General features: G+C 41.0%; 2 protein-coding genes across 3 annotated transcripts; one reads left to right on the top strand and one right to left on the bottom strand.

Annotated features, from left to right (window-relative positions):
• Nucleotides 1-17,164: 17,164 nt before the first annotated feature.
• On the top strand, nucleotides 17,165-22,766 carry LOC134020637 (E3 ubiquitin-protein ligase NEDD4-like). The gene is made up of 13 exons (XM_062460797.1): nucleotides 17,165-17,314; nucleotides 17,398-17,520; nucleotides 17,655-17,789; nucleotides 18,049-18,117; nucleotides 18,445-18,492; nucleotides 18,567-18,686; nucleotides 19,332-19,502; nucleotides 19,885-20,072; nucleotides 20,223-20,542; nucleotides 20,713-20,888; nucleotides 20,955-21,127; nucleotides 21,440-21,654; nucleotides 22,310-22,766. Exons 1-13 carry the CDS (start codon nucleotides 17,165-17,167, stop codon nucleotides 22,576-22,578), a joined length of 2,157 nt encoding a protein of 718 aa, XP_062316781.1. The 3' UTR covers nucleotides 22,579-22,766.
• Nucleotides 22,767-22,823: 57 nt separating this feature from the next.
• Nucleotides 22,824-25,636, bottom strand: LOC134021136 (uncharacterized). 2 transcript variants are annotated; one of them, XM_062461646.1, is made up of 4 exons: nucleotides 25,011-25,636; nucleotides 24,536-24,774; nucleotides 23,891-24,027; nucleotides 22,824-23,632 (listed from the first exon to the last, which is right to left on the bottom strand). In XM_062461646.1, exons 1-4 carry the CDS (start codon nucleotides 25,276-25,278, stop codon nucleotides 22,849-22,851), a joined length of 1,428 nt encoding a protein of 475 aa, XP_062317630.1. In that variant the 5' UTR covers nucleotides 25,279-25,636; the 3' UTR covers nucleotides 22,824-22,848. The 2 variants fall into 2 exon arrangements, with proteins under 2 accessions (XP_062317630.1, XP_062317629.1); XM_062461645.1 differs by having other exon boundaries at nucleotides 23,891-24,075; nucleotides 25,011-25,633.
• Nucleotides 25,637-26,269: the final 633 nt, after the last annotated feature.

The following is a 26,269-nucleotide window of genomic DNA, read 5'->3' as shown; positions in this document are numbered from 1 at the left end:
TAGTCCCTATGGACCCCTATGGACCCTATGCAAACCTACACCCTTGGTTGTGTCTGTACTCACAGCTCTTGCCTACCTGTGAGCACGCAGTCGTGGAGACACTTCTCCATACCCAATCTCCCGGCATTGGTCTCAGCAACCCATCACAATAAAGGTCTTCGCTCATATTGTCCATACTAAAAGAGAACAATTACTTTTATAACAGTATTTAGTCATTTCAAAAACAATTGTGTACACATCTTGTGTGTATCACACACTCCCCGACAAACAAAACTTCAAAATTCAGACACTGTATTTTATTACATTTACATTTAGTCATTTAGCAGACTTATTGATAAATCCTTGAGCTCACTTTCAACTTCAACTCCACCCCTCTCGTTTGTGTCATCCGGGCATGACAGCAAATGGTGAGTATCTCCCCCTTCAGGTGTCTTTTGTTCCCCTCTGTCTGGGATTTGACTTGGATTTTCTCCTCCTCGGGTTTGATTGTCTCCTTCCCTTACAGGTGCTCACCCTGGGAGTTGAGCATTCTCCGATTCTGTCCAGCTGACTGGGATCCTCAACCAGTATCCTCCTACATTACTTTCCTCATCTGAATCCGTTATATCACCGACTCCATCGTTCTCCCTGTAGTTTCTTTGTCCCCTTGCTTGTTTTTGTCCCTCAGGTCTTGTCTGTTGGTGTGCCGCCATTGGAGCTTCCACAGTTAGGTCATTGTCAAGTAGTAATACGTTTCGATGGAGAGTTATGGTGTTCCTGCTGTCTCCGTTTTCAGGATAAACTACATACACTGGGTTATCCGAGACTTGTTCTCTCACCACATAAACCATCTTCTCCCAATAGGATCGTAACTTCCTTGGCCCTCCTCGTTCCCTGAGGTTTCTGACAAGTACACGGTCTCCCGCTTTCAGTACTACTCCTCTTGCTTTTCGGTCATACTGTCTTTCCTCGTGCACTCGCTTTACGACTGTTTCCCTCAGCGATCTTGTACGCCTCAGCCATTTGCTTCGCCCACTGATTAGCATACCCCTTTGGTGTGACTTCATCTGTTGTTCCCACCAAACCGAAGATCAGATCTACTGGGAGGTGAGGAAGTCACCCGTACAACAGGTAAAAGGGGGAGTATCCTGTAGACTCATGCCTCGTACAGTTGTACGCGTGCACTATCTGGGGCAAGTGATCTTTCCATCTCTCCTTATCCTTGTCTGTCAGTGTCCTCAACATCTGTAGGAGGGTCCGATTAAATCTCTCAACCGGGTTCCCCTGAGGGTGGTATGGTGACGTTCGGGAATGACCGATCCCATCAAAGCGTCTTAGAGTTCTGAAAAGTTTGTTCTCAAATTCGCGGCCCTGGTCATGGTGTAGTTTGGCCGGATAACCGAAGCGTGGAATGTAATTATGGAACAAGCGCTCAGCTGCAGTCCGCCCCGATTTGTTCTTGGTTGGGTAGGCTTGAGTGAACCTTGTGAAATGGTCCATGACCACCAGGATATATGAATATGTTCCGCGGCTTGGCTCCAGGTGTAAATAGTCAATGCAAACCAGCTCCATGGGTGACTGTGTTGTAATGCTACCCATGGGCAGTTGAGTGTGCATGGTCGGTTTCTTGTGCTTTATACGTGGGCATTTCTTTGTCACATACTCCTATACTTCCGTATTCATGTACGGCCAATAGAAACTCTCCCTCATCAGACTCAACACTCTGTCCGTACCGATATGTCCCATGTTGTCGTGAAGGTACTTGAGCGCTAGTTTTTTGTATTTGCTGGTTTTCTCTCTCCTGTTCGTCGATAGAGAAGTCCCCCTTCTAGGTATAACTTGTGCCACTCGGGCACAAGCTAGGGCTTGGATCAGCTCATCCTGCCCTATTGTCGGCAGCCAGGTGGTGGGTGGTTGTGGTTCATTCTCCACCGTGGACATGTATAGGGCAGCAACCCAGGCTACGTCCTTCTTCTCTGCCATTTGACTCCCTTCCCACGCCGCTTGTACTGCTCCCGAGGGTAATCCTTCAGTGCATTCAGACTCGAATGCTTCTATGTCCAGGGGAAGGCGAGAGAGTATCTGCATCGATGTTGCTTTTCCCTGGCCGATACTTGACGTCGAACCGGAAGTCAGACAATTCCCCAACCTACCGATGGCCTACTGCGTTGAGTTTTGCTGTGCTCATCACATTCGTCACAGGATTATTATCAGTATACACAGTGAAGTGCGGGGCATAAAACAGGTAGTCCCGGAACGTCTCGCACACCGCCCACTTCAAGGCCAGGAATTCGAGTTTGCTGCTGTGTAACCTATAGTTACAGTTACAGTGAGTTCAACGTCCTAGACCCGTAGCCAATGACCCTCAACTTCCCTTCTTGTCACTGGTACAGGATGGCCCTGAGATCCATTTTGGATGTGTCGGTGTAGAGCGCAAAGGGCAAGTTGAAGTCCGGATATGCCAGTACAGGTGGGTTTAGTAGCATGCTTATTAGCTCTTCCAAGGTCTGTTGGTGTTCCCTGGTCCATTCTATTGGAGTCCTGGAGGGAACTTGTGGCCCATTAGATTTCCTCCTGTTGTGTGAATCCTGTGCTGTCTCAGGCTTTGCTTGTAACAGCTCATACAAGGGTTTTGCGACCCTGGAGAAGTTTTGGACGAAGGCACGGTAGTAGCTGAGGAACCCTAGTAGTCTCCTTACATCTCCAACTGTCCGGGGAGTCTTGGCCGTTATGGACCGAACAGCCTCGAGGTCCTCGGGGTCAATCCGCATTCCCTCAGCCAACACTAGGCGTCAAACGTACCTGACTTCACTGCGGAACATCTCACACCTCTCAGGTTTCAACTTGACGCCATGCTGCCGGAGTGATCTCAAGACTTTATGGATGCTCTCAACATGTTCCTTGAACGACCTCGCATAGCATAAGACATCGTCCAAATATGGGATACAACACTCGTCCCTGAGCGAGTCAAGCATTTCCTCCATGCTGCCTTGGAAGGCAGCAGGTGCATTGGATAGTCCAAAGGGGATACAGACCACTCATACAGCCCCCAGGGTGTGATGAATGCTGTCATGTGTCTGGAGCCCTCTGCGATAAACCCTTGGTGGTAGGCTTTGCCTTGGTCAAGGATGCTGAACCAAGAATATCCTCCAAGTGTGTCGATCAGATCCTGTATCCTGGGTAGTGGGTGACGATCAGGGATGGTTTTCTTGTTCAGGAGACGGTAATCAACGCAGAGCCTCAGCTTGCCATCTTTCTTGCGGACGCAGACCACTGGAGCAGAATATGGTGACTTTGATTTAACAACCCACCCCTTTGCTAGGAGGTCTTGTATATAGCCCTTTACCTCATTGAACAGGGGTTTTGGTACTGCTGAGTACGCCCTTTGGACTGGAATATCGTCACTAAGAGTGATCGGCATTTGCAAGCTAGGTATGCACCCAATGCACAACACTCACATCCCTGTTTGGTTCATCACTAACCTGGGCACTACTAGCTACAGGCGGTTTGGCTCTGGTTGGTAGCCCTAGTCGTCGCAGTCTCTCATTTTCATCACTCATGACTTTCATAACGTGTCTGAGAATAGCATCATCGGTTACACTACTATCAGCTAGCAAAGGTTTTAGCTCACTCCGAATATCTTTACACCGGTTGCTTAGGCCCTGGTAAACGGTATGTAGACACATCCTGCACTGTAGCTGCATTATACTTTTTGTTGGAGTCAGCTTGTTTCACCGCAAAAAGTATTTTCTGTTTCAGCCCCATGACTCGGTATAGGAACTGCTAAGGTGTTTCATGCTCACTTTGCTTCGTGCACATCAGTTCCTGGAACAGCTCTGTGCTACTTCGGTCCCCCAAGTGAAATTGTAAGAACACTTTTAGCTCAACTACAGCCATGTCGTCTTTGTTCTTTAACACGTCTTTAAAAAACCCTGGTTTGATGATTCGCAGCACCCTCTGACAATACTGGCCTCGCTAAAGGTCTCCCGCCGACCACTGTCTATCTGCCTGCACACGTTGTTATATGTAATATCTGACGAATTATCCCCAATCTGGCCCCAATGTACCTTAACCCTTGTGTTATCTTCGGGTCATTCTGACCCATCAATCATTGTGACCCACCGTCGTATTGCGACAACTTTACCGCATACAAAAACAAAGTGAAGCATTTTATTTTAACCGTCGGGCTGTCTCAGACCCCCCACATTGCGAAGGTTAAAAGAAAATGATATTTATTTGTTTTTGTATTGGGTAAAATTGGGTAAACACAACGATGGTTCGTTGTGAACCTTTGGGTCATGTGACCCGAAGACAGCACAAAGGTTAAAGGGGTGATTGACTGGGTTTTTTGGGCATTTCACACTGTTCCTTAACCCTTGTGCTGCCTTCGGGTCACATGACCCAAAGGTTCATAACGAACCATCGTTGTGTTTACCCAGTTTTACCCAATACAAAAACAAATACAAATAATTTTCTTTTAACCTTTGCAATGTGGGGGGTCTGCGACAGCCCAACGGTTAAAAGAAAATGCTTCACTTTGTTTTTGTATGGGGTAAATTTGTCGCAATACGACGGTGGGTCACACGGCTGATGGGTCAGAATGACCCGAAGATAACACAAGGGTTAAGGTCTCCGAATAGGGTATGTAACATTTGTTGGGTTGAAAATGGCCCGGGTGCTGTTCTATGCCTCCTGATGCATCCAGTGAAATTTTCCCTGGAAAAAACGCCAGGTTTTCTCCTTTTATGGAATGCTCATGGATATATAGATGAGCTGCGCGCTGATTGGTTGGTTTACAACGAGTGAAGCCGCGGAGCAAAGACGCAACACGGCCCACAGCACTCAATGAAACAACAAGGTGGAGACTTGAAATAAAAACGAACAAATAAATCTATTGTGTCTACACAACACTGTTTTCAACATATTGACTAGATATAATTTGAAATCATTACGTTAGTTTTTTCCACTTCTGTTGTCGAAGCAAACAGGATCGCCTTAGGTGGGTAACGTTAGCACTACAGCATAGCAAACAAACTATCGTGATTCAACTCAGCTTCAGTTAGCTCTAGCTATTAAAGAATATATTGTGCTTAGTAAAGTTATGCATTGTGCTTATTAAAGTTCTGTCTTATGAACTTAGAAGTGTGCTCAGGCTTAACCCTCGTGCTGCCTTCGGGTCACATGACCCAAAGGTTCATAACGAACCATCGTTGTGTTTACCCAATTTTACCCAATACAAAAACAAATAAAAATAATTTTCTTTTAACCTTCGCAATGTGGGGGGTCTGAGACAGCCCAACGGTTAAAAGAAAATGCTTCACTTTGTTTTTGTATGCGGTAAAGTTGTCGCAATACGACGGTGGGTCACAATGACTGATGGGTCAGAATGACCCGAAGATAACACAAGGGTTAAACATTGGGTCTCACACTGGGTGTGGGAAGCAGGCTGTTCTGTGTCTCTATCTCTTCATTTTCAGAAACAACCTTGAAACCGGGTGGAGATGGCACCCGAGCAGGTGGGACCCGTAGGCAAGAACAACTCCCTGATGCACGAGAGAACAAGCTCAACCCTCTTTTCATCTTTCTGTTTTAATTGCACTGTATAAATATATGCTGGGGAGGGACAGATAGCCAGTTGGACTTCGTGAACCAGCCCAAACTCTGTTGTGGGTAGGGAAACGTAGACAACCCCAGAGCTCTGTACTTGTTGATTTCCAACTGCTGCATTAAAGCTGATATTATCGGACCTCTGCGACTCCAGACCACTCTTTCTAGAACACAGATTTGTGTCATTGAATACTATCATTACATATTGGAATAAACACAATATTTCAGTCCTTCACCATCTTGCTGAAAAATAGATCTGGACAAACATGCATCTTGAATTGTAGATTTACATGACAACACGGGTTATTTATTTACATGAAACAGGAACATGAAATAACGTTAGCCCCATTGCCAATAAACTAAGCTAAATCATTCTTTGCGAATCAGCGTTAATAAAAAGCAGATGAGCTAGAGTCTAGCTAACATTGACTAGAAGGGCATGGCTGATGTTTGTCTACCGTAGCGTAGAAGATCCCTGTGCAGTTCGACCCTCGACACATTTGCGCGAACCATTTCACCAAGGACGGTTTTGAAAACCTGGGACAATGTAAAGCAGGATTTGCTATGAAGCTGTTGCTGAAAAGAGGTGGTTTCCTACCTTATGTTCATCACAATCGCAAGCTGTAGTATGTAGTATGATTTTGTCGGTAACAGTTATTAGCAATGCTAACGTATCCAGTTCTTTCAAATAGATAATCTAGCCAGGCGTTAGCAATAGCTAGACGTTGCAATTCGTTTTCTGGCTATTTTTTCGGAAGCTTCCCTTCTAATGCCGACTACTGTACAGCTAGTCTAGCTGGAGTCATTTGCTAAGTAAGGTATGTTGATGTGTTTAGAAACGTATTTAGCATTCTACTTATGCTAGATACAGGAGACGTTAGCATTGCTAATAGGCTAACTATAGCGACAAAATCATACTTACAGCTTGCGTTTGTGTGAGCATACGGTTGGAACAACACCTCAATTCAGCAACAGCGGTTTAGCAAATCCTGCTTTACATTGTCCGAGATTTTCAAAACTGTCCTCGGTGAAATGGTTCGAGCAAATGTGTAATTGAGGGTCGAACTGAACAGGAATCTTCTCATAGACAAACATCACAGCCCGTCGAGTGTTTGGTTCCTTAGGAAGACTGAAAAGTGTCAGCATTCCCTGTACAGCTTGGAACACTGCATTTACCACCGTAGTCCATTTTCGATATGCTAGAAAAACGTTCTTCTTTGTTATTCTGTGGAAGTACACAGAGCAGCAGCAGCAAATTTTGGGGCGTGACAAAGGTACAGACCTGGGGGGTATTCGTCGTAGCTCGCTAAGCGGTTTAGCGAGCTAATTTTCAGGCTAAGATTTTTAAAAAAACGCCCCTCTTTTTGGAAGCATCTTTCGATAAATCACCATAGTAACATATCAATTAGCACTAACCTGCTCCAGAGCAGGCTAACGTAAGTGTAGCTGGATAAACTTGCCACACCCCCGGAAAATAACATGGCAGCTCCCTTTTTGAGAGACCCAATTGACCAAGGAGCTATATTTGAGTTCGATTAGCTTTCCATACCAATAGAGTTCTTCGCGATTGCCAAGTATGGCAGGCCGTTTTAACATTTATTTCTATAAACGTACTAGTCACTATTTTAAAGTTACTAGTACTTATTCTTTAGTTACTAGTAACTAATCCAATAGTTACTAGTATCTATTCCCGTTTTACTAGTAACTTTCATTAGATACTAGTAACTTATGGCAGGCCGTTTTAACATTTATTTCTATAAACGTACTAGTCACTATTTTAAAGTTACTAGTACTTATTCTTTAGTTACTAGTAACTAATCCAATAGTTACTAGTATCTATTCCCGTTTTACTAGTAACTTTCATTAGATACTAGTAACTATTCTTTAGTTACTAGTAACTAATCCAATAGTTACTAGTATCTATTCCCGTTTTACTAGTAACAAATTGGACAATTTTACAATGGTATCCTATGGGGCTCTGCTTTACAAATATCTACTATTTGTGTCCAACTAGTATCTATTCAAATAGTTACTAGTATCTATTCCAGTTTTACTAGTAACATTTTAAATTGTACTATCAAGTAGTCATTTTTACTCGTCATAAGCAATGACGAGTAAAAACGCATTTGTTACTAGTAAGAATAATGTTACTAGGAAGAATTGTAATAGTTACTAGTAACTAAAGAATAGTTACTAGTATCTAATGAAAGTTACTAGTAAAACGGGAATATGTACTAGTAACTATTGGATTAGTTACTAGTAACTAAAGAATAGTTACTAGTATCTAATGAAAGTTACTAGTAAAACGGGAATAGATACTAGTAACTATTGTATTAGTTACTAGTAACTAAAGAATAGTTACTAGTAAAACGGGAATAGATACTAGTAACTTATGGCAGGCCGTTTTAACATTTATTTCTATAAACGTACTAGTCACTATTTTAAAGTTACTAGTACTTATTCTTTAGTTACTAGTAACTAATCCAATAGTTACTAGTATCTATTCCCGTTTTACTAGTAACTTTCATTAGATACTAGTAACTATTCTTTAGTTACTAGTAACTAATCCAATAGTTACTAGTATCTATTCCCGTTTTACTAGTAAGTTTTCATTAGATACTAGTACCTATTCTTTAGTTACTAGTAACTAATCCAATAGTTACTAGTATCTATTCCCGTTTTACTAGTAACAAATTGGACAATTTTACAATGGTATCCTATGGGGCTCTGCTTTACAGATATCTACTATTTGTGTCCAACTAGTATCTATTCAAATAGTTACTAGTATCTATTCCAGTTTTACTAGTAACTATTCATTAGATACTAGTAACTATTCTTTAGTTACTAGTAACTAATCCAATAGTTACTAGTATCTATTCCCGTTTTACTAGTAACTATTCATTAGATACTAGTAACTATTCTTTAGTTACTAGTAACTAATCCAATAGTTACTAGTATCTATTCCCGTTTTACTAGTAACATTTTAAATTGTACTATCAAGTAGTCATTTTTACTCGTCATAAGCAATGACGAGTAAAAACGCATTTGTTACTAGTAAGAATAATAATGTTACTAGTAAGAATTTTAATAGTTACTAGTAACTAAAGAATAGTTACTAGTATCTAATGAAAGTTACTAGTAAAACGGGAATAGGTACTAGTAACTATTGGATTAGTTACTAGTAACTAAAGAATAGTTACTAGTATCTAATGAAAGTTACTAGTAAAACGGGAATAGATACTAGTAACTATTGGATTAGTTACTAGTAACTAAAGAATAGTTACTAGTAAAACAGGAATAGATACTAGTAACTATTCTTTAGTTACTAGTAACTATTCCAACAAGAGATATCCCGAAACCAATAAGTACTAGTAACTATTGCCAACAAGATATCTAGTTAACATGCAAATTAGCTTTAGAAGATATCTAGTTAACATGCAAATTAGCTTTAGAAGATATCTAGTTAACATGCAAATCGGCTTTAGAAGATATCTAGTTAACATGCAAACTAGCTGCCGAAGACCACACCTCACAGAAGACAGCACCACAGTGGACATATCGACACGAATTTATTACAGAAATGGCACACACGTGTTATTGAACAAATTCCAACAAGGCAACATACGCCACGCACAATTGATTGCCTATTGATTCATTACTGGTGAATTTAAGAAGACTCGAAGGCATTTTATCGATGGAGACATTGGAAGAACGTGTTGTCTTTCAGAACTCGAGCGCTCATCACCACACGCACTCGATGTCTGCACAGCGAAGACGCCTTCTCAGACCCTCGTATGCCATCAGGTAACTTTTGGATTTCGCTTTTAGAATAACATTACTCATACAATGGTAACATGGTTGGCCAAATATACGTTGTATTAGAGATACCCGTAGGTTATATTATTTAAACTAGCTTGCTAGCTGGCGAGCGCTTATGTTATCTACCTAGAATACCAGGACTTAGCGTTAGCTTATACTTATCAAAATGTCTAGCCACTGGGTGACCAAAGGCAGGCAAGGGGAACTCGTATTAATGTTAAATAACCTCATAAAGTGACATTTGAATGCCTTAAGACCTTAACAAAACAATCACCATGGCAATGACTACACAATGGAACTTGCATTTAGCTTAGCTTAGTTCTAACAATAAGGGCCAATAAATGGTTATGGTGTTGCATGACAAGTTATTGGCTATCCAATCAGAATGTACAAAATGTGTGTCATTCAACAGTTTGTGATGGTGCCCTTACCTGTGTTGCAGCTGGCTAGGGCACACTCTCTCACACTTGTGTCCTGGCGCTCCCCACTGTCCTATCTGAGGCAAAGGCTACTATTTGACTGTAGTTCCAAATTTGTGTCCTGTTTTTCATTACTGCAGGTACATGGATGACCTCCGCAAAGCAGGACGACCTGCCACCTCTGCTGCTCACCAGGCTGCTGCGCTGCTATTTGAAAATGGCGTGGGCACAGATTTGGACGTAGAAGCTGGGCAGTGCTCTGTGCCGTCACTGTCAACCAACACAGCGTACAAAGTAAACTTGTTACACTTCACGTGTGAGGAGTGAAGTGTGGAGAGGGTGGCGGGACTTCCGCTTCTTGGGGGTCCACATACAGGACAGCCCATCCTGGAGTGTGAACCCCTCTGAGCTGCTGAAAAAGTCCCAGCAGAGACTGTACTTCCTGAGAACACTCAGCAGGAATAACATCACACAAAGACTGCTGGGGTCCTTCTACCGAGCCTCCATTGAAAGCATCCTCACATATTGCATATGCATTTGGTATACTAGCTGTACAGTGGCTCAGAGGAAAACGCTCCAGAGGGTCATCAACACCGCTCAAAAGATTGTTGGCTGCCCTCTCCCTGCACTGGAAGACCTACACAGATCCTGTTGTCTCAAAAAATCCCAGAACATCATAAAAGACACTTCACACTCCTGGGGACTCCCTGTTTGAAATGTTGCCTACAGGCAGACGATACAGATCAATCCAGGCAAGGACAAACAGACTAAAACACAGTTTCTATCCAACTGCAATAACCACTGTTAATGTTGCCAAAACATAATGTGCACAATGTTATGTTATGTATTATGCAATGACTGTGTGTGGTTGTTCATGGCACTGTCTTAGGTATATTAATTCTTATTTATTTGAGTAATGTTAGCACTTTAGTAATTTTATCCTTTTTATTGATATTGAGTCAATGAATGATGCACTGACCGGAAAAAGTTAAATTTCGTTGTACCAGTGACAATGACAATAAAGATCTATTCTATTCATTTGTATAGTATGTGATTGTGTTGGGGGCACAGCCTGGCCCAAGGAGAATGCTGTATACTGTAGTTACATGGAGATTTTTGTTAATGGACCCAGTAGTGTTTGTTAGGGGACAATTTATACATGAGATGATCAATAAAACTACCATACTTGAGAAATCCAGAGAACAATATAATCATCAATTCTTGTAACTGGCTGAGCCTAAAATATCATAACAATGGCCATTTGGTCTCATAAACACAAGTCATTGTATTCCACACCTACACTGGTACAACATGATGCTAGTGTGGGGGTCTGTCCGTGCGGAGGAGACACCAGAGAAAGAAGACAATATATCTTAATGATTATTTGTATTTTCCCATGGGACCAGTGGGGTATCATCCCTGTATAATTAATATATCTCATATGTATTTTGTCCAAGAATAACTGGTGGAAGTTGTGGTTCAATGGCAAAATGTACAAGCCAGAAGTATCAGCACTACAACAAGCTGGATGATTATCAATGACATTTTCTGTTTTGAGTACAATTCAATTGAATAGCTATATTTCTTCATGATGTAATATATGAAGGCTAAGAGAATTCATCATGAATTGTGTTGCCGATGATGAACTCAGCAGAACAGACCACACTACTTAAGGCCTTGCGGTCCCTGTCTGTGCAGCTCCCATACCACACTGAGATGCAACCAGTCAGTATGCTCTCTATAGTGCATCTGTAGAAGTTAGTGAGGATGACTGAGTCCATGCTGAACTTCTTCAGTCTCCACAGGAAGAAGAGGCGTTTACAGGCCGCTTTGACCACCTTTGTAAGTGTGAGCAGACCAGGTGAGATCATTGCTGATTGTAAGGATGAGATCTCTGTCTCCAAGCAAGCCGGAAGGAGGCACGACTATTAGAAAAGGGTTGACTCGGTTTTATTAGTAACGACGTTGGATCATGCCATCAGTCCATGACAGAGGGATAGCATGTGAGAGAAACAAGTCTCTCAGAGGTCCATTATATACATGAGCTGGCCCATACAGATATAGTAACCACCAAAACATGCCCTTAAACAGTACACATTTCACAACTTAATGCACAGGAGAAATAGCACACTGGTGATGCGTCATAACTCATTGTTTGTACTTTTCTCAAAGGTTAAACAGAGCACATTCCCTGATCTATATGGGTATTGTCAAAGGCCCACTGCGTGACCTCTTGACCACAGCAAGAGACAACCTCACATATGTATAGAAAATCTTCATATCACTGATGTTCACCCCGAGGAACTTGAAGCAGCTGACCTTCCACTTCGGATCCGTTGATGTGTAGGGTTGCATGCTCTTCTTCCTGCCGCCTCCTATAGTCCACAATCATCTCCTTGGTCTTGCTGATGTTGAGAGAGAGGTTATTGTCCTGACACCATGATTTCAGGTCATCAACCTCCTCTCTGTAGGCTGACACTGTCAGAGATGAGGCCCACGATGGTTGTGTCGTCAGCAAACTTAACAAGGAGGCTGCCGCACAATCGTGAGTGAACAAGGTTAAGCACACAGCCCTGGGGGGTGCCTGTGTTGGTGATCAGTGTGGATGAGGTGCGGTCACCGATTCTCACCACCTGCTTCCCCGTCAAGAAGTTGAAGATCCACTTGCAGAGGGAGGAGCTTAGTCCCAGGTCCACAAACTTGGAGACAAGTCTGGAGGGGATAATGGTGTTGAATGCTTAGCTGTAGTCAATGAACAGCATCCTCACATACGTATTCCCTTTGTCCAGGTGGGAGAGAGCGGTGTGCATTGTCAGAGCGATGGCATCGTCTGTAGACCTGTTGGACCGGTATGCAAACTGCATTGGGTCCAGGGTGGGGGGCAGCGAGGAGCAGAGGAATGATTTGACTAGCCGCTCAAAGCACTTCATGATGAAAGAGGTCAGTGCTATCGGGCAATAGTGGTTCATACATGTGACCTTGGTGTTCTTGGGCACAGGGATAATGGTGGTCATCTTGAAGCGGTGGGGGGTACAGACAGGCTGAGGGAGAGGTGGAAGACGTCACTGAAGACCCCTGCTAGCTGGTCAGCACAACCCAAGGGCCCTACCTGATATACCGCCTGGGCCAGGAGCCTTGCGAGGGTTGATCTGCGCTGCCTCACCTCAGCTGCAGTTAGTGTAGGATAATGTAGGAAATATGTGTTGGGCTGGTTGACCTCTCAGACTGTCTGCCTGAGAGAAATGGACACACTAGTATCATGTTGTACCAGTGTAGGTGTGGAATACAAGGACTTCTGTCTATGAGACCAAATGGCCATTGTTCTGATGTTTTAGGCTCAGCCAGTTGCGAGAATTGATCATTATATTGTTCTGGGGATTTCTCAGGTATGGTAGTTTTCTTGATCATCTCATGTATAAACTGTCCCATAACAAACACTACTGGGTCCATTAATAAAAATCTCCATGTAACTACAGTCTACAGCATTTTCCTTGGGCCAGGCTGTGCCCCCAAACACAATTGCATACTATACAAATGAATAGAATAGATCTTTATTGTCATTGTCACAGGTACAAAGAAATTAAAGTGCTTCCGGTCAGTGGATCATTCATTGACTTAAAAATCAGGATAAAATTACTAAAGTGCTAAAATTACTCAAATAAATATACCTAAGACTGTACCGTAAAGAACCACACACAGTCATTACATGATACATAACATTGTGCACATTATGTTTTGCCAGCAGCAACAGTGGTTATTGCAGTTGGATAGACACTGTTTTAGTATGTTTGTCCTTGCCTTGATTGATCTGTATTGTCTGCCTGAAGGCAACATTTTAAACAGGGAGTGCCCAGGAGTGTGAAGTGTCTTTTATGATGTTCTGGGCATTTTTTGAGACAACAGGATCTGTGTAGGTCTTCCAGTGCGGGGAGAGGGCAGCCAACAATGCTGTTTATGACCCTCTGAGCCACTGTACAGCTGGTATACCAAATGAATATGCAGTATGTGAGGATGCTTTCAATGGAGGCTCGGTAGAAGGACACCAGCAGTCTTTGTGTGATGTTATTCCTCCTGAGTGTTCTCGGGAAGTACAGTCTTTTTCAGCAGCTCAGAGGTGTTCACACTACAGGATGGGCTGTCCTGTAAGTGGACCCCCAAGAAGCGGAAGTCCCGCCACCCTCTCCACACTTCACTCCTCACACGTGAAGTGTAACAAGTTTACTTTGTACGCTGTGTTGGTTGACAGTGACGGCACAGAGCACTGCCCAGCTTCTACGTCCAAATCTGTGCCCACGCCATTTTCAAATAGCAGCGCAGCAGCCTGGTGAGCAGCAGAGGTGGCAGGTCGTCCTGCTTTGCGGAGGTCATCCATGTACCTGCAGTAATGAAAAACAGGACACAAATTTGGAACTACAGTCAAATAGTAGCCTTTGCCTCAGATAGGACAGTGGGGAGCGCCATGACACAAGAGTATGAGAGTGTGCCCTAGCCAGCTGCAACACAGGTAAGGGCACCATCACAAACTGTTGAATGACACACATTTTGCATATTCTGATTGGATAGCCAATAACTTGTCATGCAACACCATAACCATTTATTGGCCCCTATTGTTAGAACTAAGCTAAGCTAAATGCAAGTTCCATTGTGTAGTCATTGCCATGGTGATTGTTTTGTTAAGGTCTCAAGGCATAAACATTTCACTTTATGAGATTATTTAACATTAATATGAGTTCCCCTTGCCTGCCTTTGGTCACCCTGTGGCTAGACATTTTGATAAGTATAAACCAAGCCCTGGTACTGTATTCTAGGTAGATAACATTAGCGCTCGCCAGCAAGCAAGCTAGTTTAAGGAATATAACCTACGGGGATCTCTAATACAAGGTATATTTGGCTAACCACCATATTACCATTGTACGAGTAATGTAATTCTAAAAGCGAAATACAAAAGTTACCTGATGGCATACGAGGATCTGAGAAGGCGTCTTCGTTGTGCTCTCTTATTGCCATCGAGTGCGTGGAGAGCTCGGAGTTCTGAAAGACTAGCAACAAGTTCTTCCATCGTCTCCATCGATAAAATGCCTTCGAGTCTTCTCAAATTCACGTCAATAACACGTATGTGCCATTTCTGAAATCGGTTTGCGTCGATATTTTCTCTGTAGTGCTGTCCTCTGTGAGGTGTGGTCTTCAGCAGTTAATTTGCATGTTAACTAGATATCTTCAAAACTAATTAGCATGTTAACTAGATATCTTCTAAAGCTTATTTGCATGTTAACTAGATATCTTCTAAAGCTAATTTGCATGTTAACTAGATATCTTCAGACGCTAATTTGCATGTTAACCAGATATCTTCTAAAGCTAATTTGCATGTTAACTAGATATCTTGTTGGCAATAGTTACTAGTACTTATTGGTTTTGGGATATCTCTTGTCGGAATAGTTACTAGTAACTAAAGAATAGTTACTAGTATCTATTCCCGTTTTACTAGTAACTATTCATTAGATACTAGTAACTAATCCAATAGTTACTAGTATCTATTCCCGTTTTACTAGTAACAAATTGACCAATTTTACAATTGTATTCTATGGGGCTCTCCTGTACAGATATCTACTATTTGTTTCCAACTAGTATCTATTCCAAAAGGTACTAGTATCTATTCCTGTTTTACTAGTAACTTTTCATTAGATACCAGTACCTATTTTTTAGTTACTAGTAACTAATCCAATAGTTACTAGTATCTATTCCCGTTTTACTAGTAACTATTCTTTAGTTACTAGTAACTATTGCCAACAAGATATCTAGTTAACATGCAAATTGGCTTTAGAAGATATCTAGTTAACATGCAAATTAGCTGCTGAAGACCACACCTCACAGAAGACCGCACCATTTTTTTATTTTTTATTCAGCCAATGAAATCTCCTAGCTCAATTCCCGCGCCTTTCTGGAGCTTGACAATTCACCAGCACAGGCTGATCGCCATATAGCTAATTGAGCTATGGCGGAGACACGTTCACCGACGAACACTAATCAAGACACTAATGAGCAACCAGTTGCAGCTGCAGCAGTGTTTGACCGAGTGTTTAATGCTCTGCAACGTGCTAGGCACGAATTGACGTTGGCTCCATCGGCAGGGACTTCTGGCACCAACATTTTGAGATCAACCAGAAATCTTTTCAGAAGACGTGGAAATCGAGTTCAAGGTTAGTACTGTAGCTAGCTCTATCCAGTTCATTCAGTGGTGGCACAGGCAACTATGTAATTTGGCTAATAATGGCTAACGATAATTACAGAGATCAATTTTTTTACTTTCGTTGTACAATATTCCTACCTAAATGCACAAATATAGCTAGTTATCGATTCTGCCACGTTATTTAAACATTTTCCATTGCAGCTTGAAAACCTAATCGGTTGGGGGTGCACATGGTGTTCATCAATGACATAAGCTAACGTTAGCTCAGCGATTACAAACTTGTTTTAGCCACGGCACATTTTTTTTACATTGGAAAAATCTTGCAGCACACCAACGACCAAAAAGTTTCCAAAATGACACTGTAGCCTATTACAATAACATAATTGGGTGTGCTCAAGGCTTCGGCGAGTAGGCCTACAACCATTGTTCTCTTGCATATGTATTTATTTTCCCACCCCTTAAAAGTTGGTCCCGCTGGCTAAACTGCATACGAGTAAACCAAGATACTTAAAACTCATTTGAGATGCAGATGGGCTCCATGCTGGCTTTAAATTAGGTGTGCTATAATGCCACAACTGGAAGTTTGCTTTGCAAATCGCCTGAAGTATTGAAATTATTCATTCATAAAGTAAATCTCAATCTTATTGAAACTTTGATTTAGGCACATCCTCCAGAAGGGGACGTTCGACTTGGCAGGTGGGCCTCTTTCTGCTCCCAAGACCAGATATCCAGTCTCTGCCATCAACTTCTGCGCGTCAGGCTCTAACAAATAATGGATTAGGTACATCATGCACTGTTATTAGGTAGAAGCAATGAAATGTGTTTGACAAAAATTAATATTAACTTGTATGACATTGGTAATATAATATAATAGAAACTTTTGTAATTTTAAAATGATCAAATGGATAATGCATTTGCAGTTTGTCAATCCTTAAAAAAAGTTAATGTATGTAATCAAACTAGTATTGCAAGCCAATACAGGCATAGTCAATCTAGTGGATGGTTTATCAGTTTTAGAGGATTATGTCTTTTATTCATTTGTTTTCAATATTCTTTTAGGAGTACCAGTGCAGGAGTCAGTGGATGGACAACTGTCCACCATTGAGCTGAATTGGAGTCTGGCAGAATTGAACCACTTTGTCAGAGATTCCCAATGATTAGCTTGAACCTGGTGGGGTTTGAGCTGGCAAAAGTAGACAAGGGCAAAAAAATCAAAAAGGTCCAAGCCAACTCTGTGAGAGCCCTGAAGAAAGTGATGGGAAAGAGCAGACTCTACATTGTCCCCTGTGCTGAAGTGGGGCAGGTACAGTGCAGTTTCTATTCACTGTATTTGCATCCATGTGTCCAAGTGCATAATTCACAAAATATTCTGATTTGTCTCTTCAGACACAGGATCTACCCATACCGCCTGACACCATACATGAAGCACAAGGCAACCCAGCACTTGAGAGGCCTCAAAGTCCAAGAGCAGAAGTCCTCACTGTACCTGTGACAATAAATGATGTAGAGGTAGGTAACTTGCTGTCTTAATTCTTTACTATTGGACTGGATTTCATCCGTGACTATTTATATGAACACAAGGGGGGTTGGCGGATCAGAGCAAATGCGTAACCACATGTCCTATTTGCTTTTCTGAATTGCAGGGGTACACCTCTAACTCGTCCAGTCATCATCAGAGTCTACATCCGACCAGCACTGAGACTGTAGAAAACCTTGAGAGAGCTCAAAGTCCAGGACTGGTTGTACTGCCTATACCTGGAACACCACATGATGTAGAGGTAACTTGTTCTTTCCTAACTTTACATAGAGGGGTTGGAGGACCTATCCAAATACATTTATCTGCTGTGTCAAGGGTTTTTTCTTTTTTTTCTATGACTCATTGTTGTCTCTATCCTTGACTCTGGTTTGTTGTAGTAATGTGCAACTTGAATTAAAACCCAAGCAATTTCAATTAATTGTTCACCATTGTCATTTAAACAATAGTTATAAAAAAGTGTTATAGCATTTTCTTCCTGGTTTTAATAATTGTTTTAACAGGAGTGGAGGACTGTACGGCAACAACAAGACATTGAATACAATCTGTCATTGAGAGCTGACCAAGAAAAGGTATATATTTTTGGAACATTTAACTGTAGGTATTTGCCTTTCCCCTCTGCTCTTCTCCTTGTACACCAACGGCTGCACCTCAAGTCCCCAGGGCCTTTTATATTGTGTATATTAACTATATACATAATTTATTCTGCATACCTTTCCCCGTAGTAGTTGGTTTTAGGTTGGCTTTGTACCTTGTTAGTATAGTTGGATTTGTTTAAACTTAACACCACTTATGTATTCCTATACGCATGCGCCTTCCTGCCAACATCAATTCCTTGTCTGTGCAAACTTTCATGGTGATTAAAATTTCTTAAGCTGATGGTTTTTATTTGATGACAGGATCAGAGCAGACGAGCTGTCTGCGACTACGAGGAGAGGCGTTTGAAGGTACTATCATCTCCGTAAGCATCTATTCAGTAGAAGGCACATATTCAACCTGTTACAAACTCACTGTCTCTCAGACAATAGATGAGAGACTCATGAGGACAACTGAGGAACCTGCTGGTGGCATACCTCTGAAAGTCAGTTTTCCAGATGGCACAATGAAGATCAGACGGTTCCATACATCTGATCCTATGCAGGTAAACATTGTTGAATGTACAGATGTATAAATGCTTAATTTGCTAATTTTTTTTGATGTGATTCTTCTGGATTTGTAAAATTTGGGATTTTCCAACCAAAAACCATGACCCATCTGAAGCATGTAGATCTGTAAGGTTTTGCATCTCAAATATGAAAACGGCTTTTCAAAGAAAAGGCTGTGTTTTTACAGAAGGCAAAATCATTCAATTGAGTGCTTAGCATTCCGCACTGAGGTTACCTAATTAAACCTCTGAACACATGATGACATTATATAATATCATATCAATTTCCTCATCCCTACATAGACATGGTTTGTCCTTGTTGTCTAAATTGACCATCTACTGGTGCCTGCAAGCAGGCCTCATAACTCTAGAAACTAAAAACCTTAACATTTTACTACTTGCCCTCCACTGGTGTGTAAATGAGACTGCGTTACCTGCTACTGACTATACTATAAATATGGTACTATGTTACCCACATTTTGCATATAGTGCAATTGTATTTTTTGGTTTAAACACTATAGTTTTATATATTTAAAATATATAAACACAGCAAGGATGTCAGGTCAAAACGGCAGTCATAAACCTTGATTGTCATTGTACTGATATTTTCCGGCTAGTAAATAAGTACATATTTTATTTCAGGCCTTGTTTGACTTTGTTGGATCACATGCCTCAGCCACTGAGTATTTTTACATCAGAGAAACTACGTCAGGCACCACAGTCATCAACATGGTGTCTGGGACTCTTCTGGACCACAACATCACCTCTCCATTGAACCTCCATGTTCGATGGATGGACATGGAGGAAGTGCAGGTGAATAATATAATACAAGTAGTGGGGTGGGTATTTATCACTTGTGTTTTGGACAGCCTCATTTATGTTTCTGTGAAATAAATTTTAACACAGGATTTGCAATGACTCATGTGTAATGTACCTTTTGGTATTAAAGCAGCAGTTACAACTTCATTCAACACTTGTTTAATGCATTGCATGCTAGACCTCAAAGCTCAATTACCAATTTGAAAGTGTGATTTGGTTAACATTGTTGTGGATAGAACTAAATTAGTTTACCTTTGAATTAAATTTACTTTTTTGAAAGTAAAGATTTACAAAGGTGTTAAGTTTTAGCTCCGAAAACAATGTAATAGATGTAATCTTTTATCTTTGTGTATTTACAACTTATCACTTTCTGAAGACCATTTACCAGCAGCAAAACAGAGTTTCTGCTGAAGTGCCTGATTTGATGGAGGTTGTCCAAAGTGATTTTGGGCCTACACAGTGTGGACCTGCAGAGGAAATCTACATAGATTACCTTGACATCATGCCAGAGACTGAGATGTCAGAGCCAGATGAGATGCAGCTAACGGATAACATCGAAATTCAGTGAGTTGTACATATTTTGTTGTAGCGTTTCCAGTCTATGGTCAGTTGTTTCTAGATGAAAATATAGATTTTGGCATGTGACTTTGAATGCATTTGGGGGGGGGTGGACTTTACTGCATTTTAATATTTACAATATTAAAATGTTTGCAGATGCACAGAAGATTTTGACTGTTCCCCAAAAGAAATTCTTTTGGAACTTGGGAAAAATATTAACTACAACTTGAGCTGCAGATTTAACATCAACCGAAACAATGTACTCGATGGTGCATTTAGAGCATTCAACCGGAAATCATACAATCCATTTAAGAGAATTTCTGTTAAGTTTTCTGATGAAACTGGACATGTTGAGGAAGGAATAGATTTGGGAGGTCCAAGACGAGAGCTTTTAAGTCTACTAATGGAAGACATTGAGCGCTCCCCGATGCTGACAGGTCCAGATGGACAAAAAAACCTTGCTCTTGACTCGATTGGTGAGCCCTTTTGTCTACATTTTCAGTTAACATTTTCATTTCAGTAGCACTGGCAAAAGATGGAATGGTTGCCTTGGAAGTTTTGAATAAAATGAAGTAATCATGGATAATTGGCTATTACATGTAAGACTACTTTGGAGTAATGTTATCATGTCAATTTTACTCTCCAGCTGTCAGAGAAGACAAGTACTATATCATGGGGAAGGCTATATCAGTCAGTATGGTTCATGGGGGGCCATCACCGGGATTCTTTTCTCCCACTTTATTTGATTGCATTGTGAAAGATAACGTCTCACCCACCATCGATGATGTGCACGACCTTGACTTGCGAGCTAAAATCATACAGGTAATTTCAGTTTTTTAAAAAAAATTTTACTTGACCTATTCGTGCTAAAATATCTGATTTTGCCAGGTATCAGAGGCCAAGTCCATGGAGGAGTTGCGTTCAGTTGTGTCCAGTCACAGTGACTACCTGTCTAATGCAGGCTGCCTACGAGCTGTAAAATGTCTGGAGGACAAAGACCTGCTTTTGCAGGACATCCTCCAGTTCCAAGTCGTAAACCGACTCCATGGTCCACTCGAACGGTATAATTGAGCATTGTTTTAAAAGTGCTGTTTGTCGATTTGAGCTCTAACATTGGAACTAGCATTCATTGTAAAGCAACCAGCGTACAAATGCTGTAAATTTTCATTTATCCCATGAAAGATATTTATACGGGATAATGATTCCCTGCACTATGCAGTGCCTGGTTACACAGTAACACAACGTGAAATGTTTAAGTTCTGTTCTTACAGTACACAATTTTAGTTTGCTTTTCAATGCTACATTTGTATAATGTGACAATTCAGGCTTGAGCTCACTCACCTACTGGATCTATCCACTTTTAATTCTTCAAGGTTCAAGGAAGGCCTGAGGACATTAGGATTGTTGGAGGAGGTTGTCAAACAGCCAGAAGCCTTTCGTCCTCTCTTCTGCAGCCCACCACAGACCCTTAGCGCAGATGGTCTCGATCACCTGTTTGTCATCTGTTTTTCCAGTGCAGGAAGTAACAGACGAGTACAGGAAAACATTGCTGTGGGCTTTTGGAGAGACTACCTTCTAGATGCAGAGGGCAAGTAATAGATCAGTTTGCTTTTTATTTAGTTTACCATAATTTTACCAGGCAAGTTGGGCCTGCCCGTGCATAGCTTGAATGTCACACATGATCCAAACCCCGGCCACTGACGAGTTAGACACACTACAGCTCGCTGACGCTTAACTTAATACTCTAGTGCATGATTCTGAACACCACTTAAACCTGCACTATAACTTTTTGAAACCCCCCCCCCCCCAAATATATATAAACTGTGTAAATGGTAGGACCTAGTATATTGGATCCAGTGGTTGAAAAATACAAATTTGACTGCCGTATTTTCCGGACTATAAGGCACACTTAAAAGCCTTTAATTAAAATAAAAACTGAGCTTTATAATCCAGAGCGCTTTATATATGAAAAAGATCGAAAATGGACCATTCATTGACAGTGCGCCTGAGTGCGAACAATACGGTAATACAAACTATAAACGACAATAAAATGGCTAAATCGACATCAACTTGAAAATAATGCATATTATGGACAAATTAATAATGTGCATTTTCAGAAATTGGTTATTGTCCCAGTATTACCATGTTCAGTAATAACTAGTATAAGGCTGACAGGATCACTTTATGGAAAGTTGCATAGGGCAGCTTGAATTGGCTTCCTTATAACATTTCTTTCTTTACAGAAGGTAACTCCCCCTGCTCGTTGGAGGAAATTCTAATGTTTGTGACTGGATGCAGTGCGCTACCTGCCATTGGCTTGAAGCCGGAACCATCCATCGAGTTCCTGCACACTGACGGTCTTTTACCTGGGGACACTCAACAGAGGGCGAAGTTTCCAACGGCAAACACATGTGTGAACTGCTTGCGTCTACCTTTGCACAAGGATTACACTGCCTTTAAGTACAATATGGACTTTGGTATTTGCAATACACAGGGCTTTGGTCAAGAGTAGGGCTTAGAATGAAATGGTATAAGGAAACTGTCAATAGGCTTTTTGTTTTTTGGTACTGTTCATCTTTAATTCACATTCAAACCAAGTTTTTGTTTCTGAACCTCAAACGTAATTTACAATTGTACAAAAATGTTGTTCAACTAAATGTGACTGAAGGGTTGTACAATAAAAGTGGTCTTTCTGTTACTATAACATCACCTAGATCTATGAATCAAGCACATTGCAAGGCAAATCTAAAAAGAGAGCATAGACATGCATTAGTCATGTGATTCAAGGCAGTCCCCTGGCTGGCTCATTCAACTTATTAGAAATTTCAGTGCAGCATGTTTGATATTTCACTTTCAAGTCCACAATTCCCTCTATAGCCCTCAAAATGTCTTGCTGTTGTTGGTGGTTAAGATTTACATTGAGTTGTTGGACAACTACAGCTGGGAACTGTTCTATGTCAGTTCGAAAGTTGTTGATGCCATGTTGTGCCAGAAGGGCCTCTAAACTGTCCTCCCTATATGGGTCATCACCAAATACGTTGTTGATGGGAGTGCTGTCTGCCTCTATGTTGGTCAGCATGCCCTCTGTCCAGATCTGTGAGGGTGTTCGGTTGTTTTCTGTCCTTAGACTGTGCTGATTCCAGGCCTCTCTAAACATGTTCAACCTACGTTGAATTTCTGGTAGATAGGTCAGGTGTAGTGATAACTTGTGGATGTCATTTTCTGGATCTAGTATGGCAGCATCCTCTAGGCTGTAGAATTCATTGTAGAAGTAGTGTAGAACTTGCAGGAACACGTCTCTCCAGAGGCGCTCTATCCTCTGGTTGTGAACAGATTCCCCTGTTATGTGACTACTGCGCTCTACACCCTGGACAATATTCATGAACAATGCTACTTGTGTGTTCTCCCCACCATGATCAGAGCGAACTCTGGATGGGAGTCCATACAGGCATGTTGCCTTCAAGAACTGTGTAAGTACAGTGACAGCTTTGTTGTTTGTATTACAGTTTAGGTATGTTACTAGGCGTGAGTATCCATCTATGGCTCCATGAACAACTAAGCCCCACCTGTAAAGGAAAAACTATTGGTCAACAAAATTAGTACTTCTCAGTTATATACAATACATCTTTAATGGTGCCATTTGTAGAATATGAGAAGAAACAAACTAGTTTCTCTTTCCAGCTGACAATCTTATAAATGCTGAATTTCTGATATTTCTGATAATCAGGGAATACATGTTCTACAGCTTTTGGAAGCTGGTTACTGAAGAAAGTAGTTTGCTTGGTACAACAGTGCATATTTAATTGTCAAATACAACTGAATACCTGATGAGACGCATGTTTCCATCCATATGCCACAGACTGTTGGGATATGGCACATGGTATGTTCTTCTTGCCACGGTAGCACTCCATCTTCGCGCAGCAGCCGCTGGGTCAATATAAGTCAGCATCGCTCTCACTCTCTGTCGTGTTACAAAGAATCCTTCTGCTCGCAGCAATGCCCTCATCATCTGAAACCACAGGCAACTTACACCTTTGGTAAAACATTTTTTTACTAAATTGACGTGTTTTGATAGAAAATTGAATCTTCATTCCCCAAGGTGGCATTAAATATATCAGAAATAATAGTCAAACATAATTAATTATGAATGAGCTAAAAGGAAAATGTCTCTGCAGTTGTATTTACATTAGTAATCATGAATCAGTCATTTACAACAGTGATAGATATTTGCAACATTGGTAAGGTATTGGATATCTATTTTAATCAATTTAATGTCACCTTAGTGAAACTATCTAAAACATTAATAACCCTAGGTGTTCTTAAACATTTGAGCGGTAGTGCATGAACACTGTCTATTTATTAATGCTAACAAAAAGGCCAACAAACTTTCAGAATGAAAACGTGGGCCAGGATGCTAGAAAATGTTACAAAAATACTGATTAGTTATAATACACTTATAACAATGTCACCTCATTTCCAGATCTCGGAAACTGTCTGTGAAGTCTTCTTATATGATCTTCAAGTTCCTCATTGGTTAGGGTTCTTGACCTGGAACTCCTAATTGGTAATCCAAGCGCTCTGGTTTTCTTATATAAAAAAGATGCTGAACATTTCAGCAGCTGTCCCATCCGCTTGACTGTGTAGCCTTGACCCACGAGGAACTGTATTTGCTGCCTTGTTATGGCAATTTTAGGTCTCCCTCGCTGGCCTGAGAACATAAGTTAGAGATACAAGTTGGGCAGAGATGGTCAGGAAACGTTAGCAACTAATGTAGCTAATAAAGACAATACTGTAAAGTCAAGGTAGATAACATCGGCGCTCGACAGCTAGCAAGCTATCTTAAGTAATAACCTACAGGGATCTCTAATACAAGGTATATTTGGCTAACCACCATATTACCATTGTACGAGTAATGTTATTCTAAAAGTGAAATCCAAACGTTACCTGAGGGCATACGAGGGGCTGAAAAGGCGTCTTCGCTGTGCTCTCCTGACATCGCATGTGTGGTGGTGATGAGAGCTCGGAGTTCTTCAAGGCTAGCAACAAGTTCTTGCATTGTCTCCACCGATAAAATACCGTCCAGTCTTCTTAAATTCACAAGTGATGACTCAATCGGCATCAATCGTGCGTGGCTTATGTTAGCTTGTTGGAAAGCTCTTTCTAATGCTCTGCATTTTCGTCCTATTTCTTCAATTACACATAGGTGTGCCATTTCTCAAATTGGTTCGTTGATATTTTCTCTGTGGCGCTGTCTTCTGTGAGGTGTGGTCTTCAGCAGCTAATTTGCATGTTAACTAGATATCTTCAGAAGCTAATTTGCATGTTAACTAGATATCTTCTAAAGCTAATTTGCATGTTAACTAGATATCTTTAGAAGCTCATTTGCATGTTAACTAGATATCTTCTCAAGCTAATTTGCATGTTAACTAGATATCTTGTTGGCAATAGTTACTAGTACTTATTGGTTTCGGGATATGTCGGAATAGTTACTAGTAACTAAAAAATAGGTACTAGTATCTAATGAAAACTTACTAGTAAAACGGGAATAGATACTAGTAACTATTGGATTAGTTACTAGTAACTAAAGAATAGTTACTAGTATCTAATGAAAGTTACTAGTAAAACGGGAATAGATACTAGTAACTATTGGATTAGTTACTAGTAACTAAAGAATAGTTACTAGTATCTAATGAAAGTTACTAGTAAAACGGGAATAGATACTAGTAACTATTGGATTAGTTACTAGTAACTAAAGAATAAGTACTAGTAACTTTAAAATAGTGACTAGTAAGTTTGTAGAAATAAATGTTAAAACGGCCTGCCATAAGTAACTATTCTTTAGTTACTAGTAACTATTCCAACAAGAGATATCCCGAAACCAATAAGTACTAGTAACTATTGCCAACAAGATATCTAGTTAACATGCAAATTAGCTTTAGAAGATATCTAGTTAACATGCAAATTAGGTTTAGAAGATATCTAGTTAACATGCAAATCGGCTTTAGAAGATATCTAGTTAACATGCAAACTAGCTGCCGAAAACCACACCTCACAGAAGGCAGCACCACAGTGGACATATCGACACGAATTTATTTCAGAAATGGCACACACGTGTTATTGAACAAATTCCAACAAGGCAACATACGCCACGCACAATTGATTGCCTATTGATTCATTACTGGTGAATTTAAGAAGACTCGAAG

This window comes from Osmerus eperlanus, chromosome 5 (assembly GCF_963692335.1).
Source record: "Osmerus eperlanus chromosome 5, fOsmEpe2.1, whole genome shotgun sequence".
NCBI lineage: Eukaryota > Metazoa > Chordata > Actinopteri > Osmeriformes > Osmeridae > Osmerus > Osmerus eperlanus.
The sequence above is the reverse complement of the archived record's forward strand: the minus strand, read 5'-3'. Positions and strand labels throughout refer to the sequence as shown.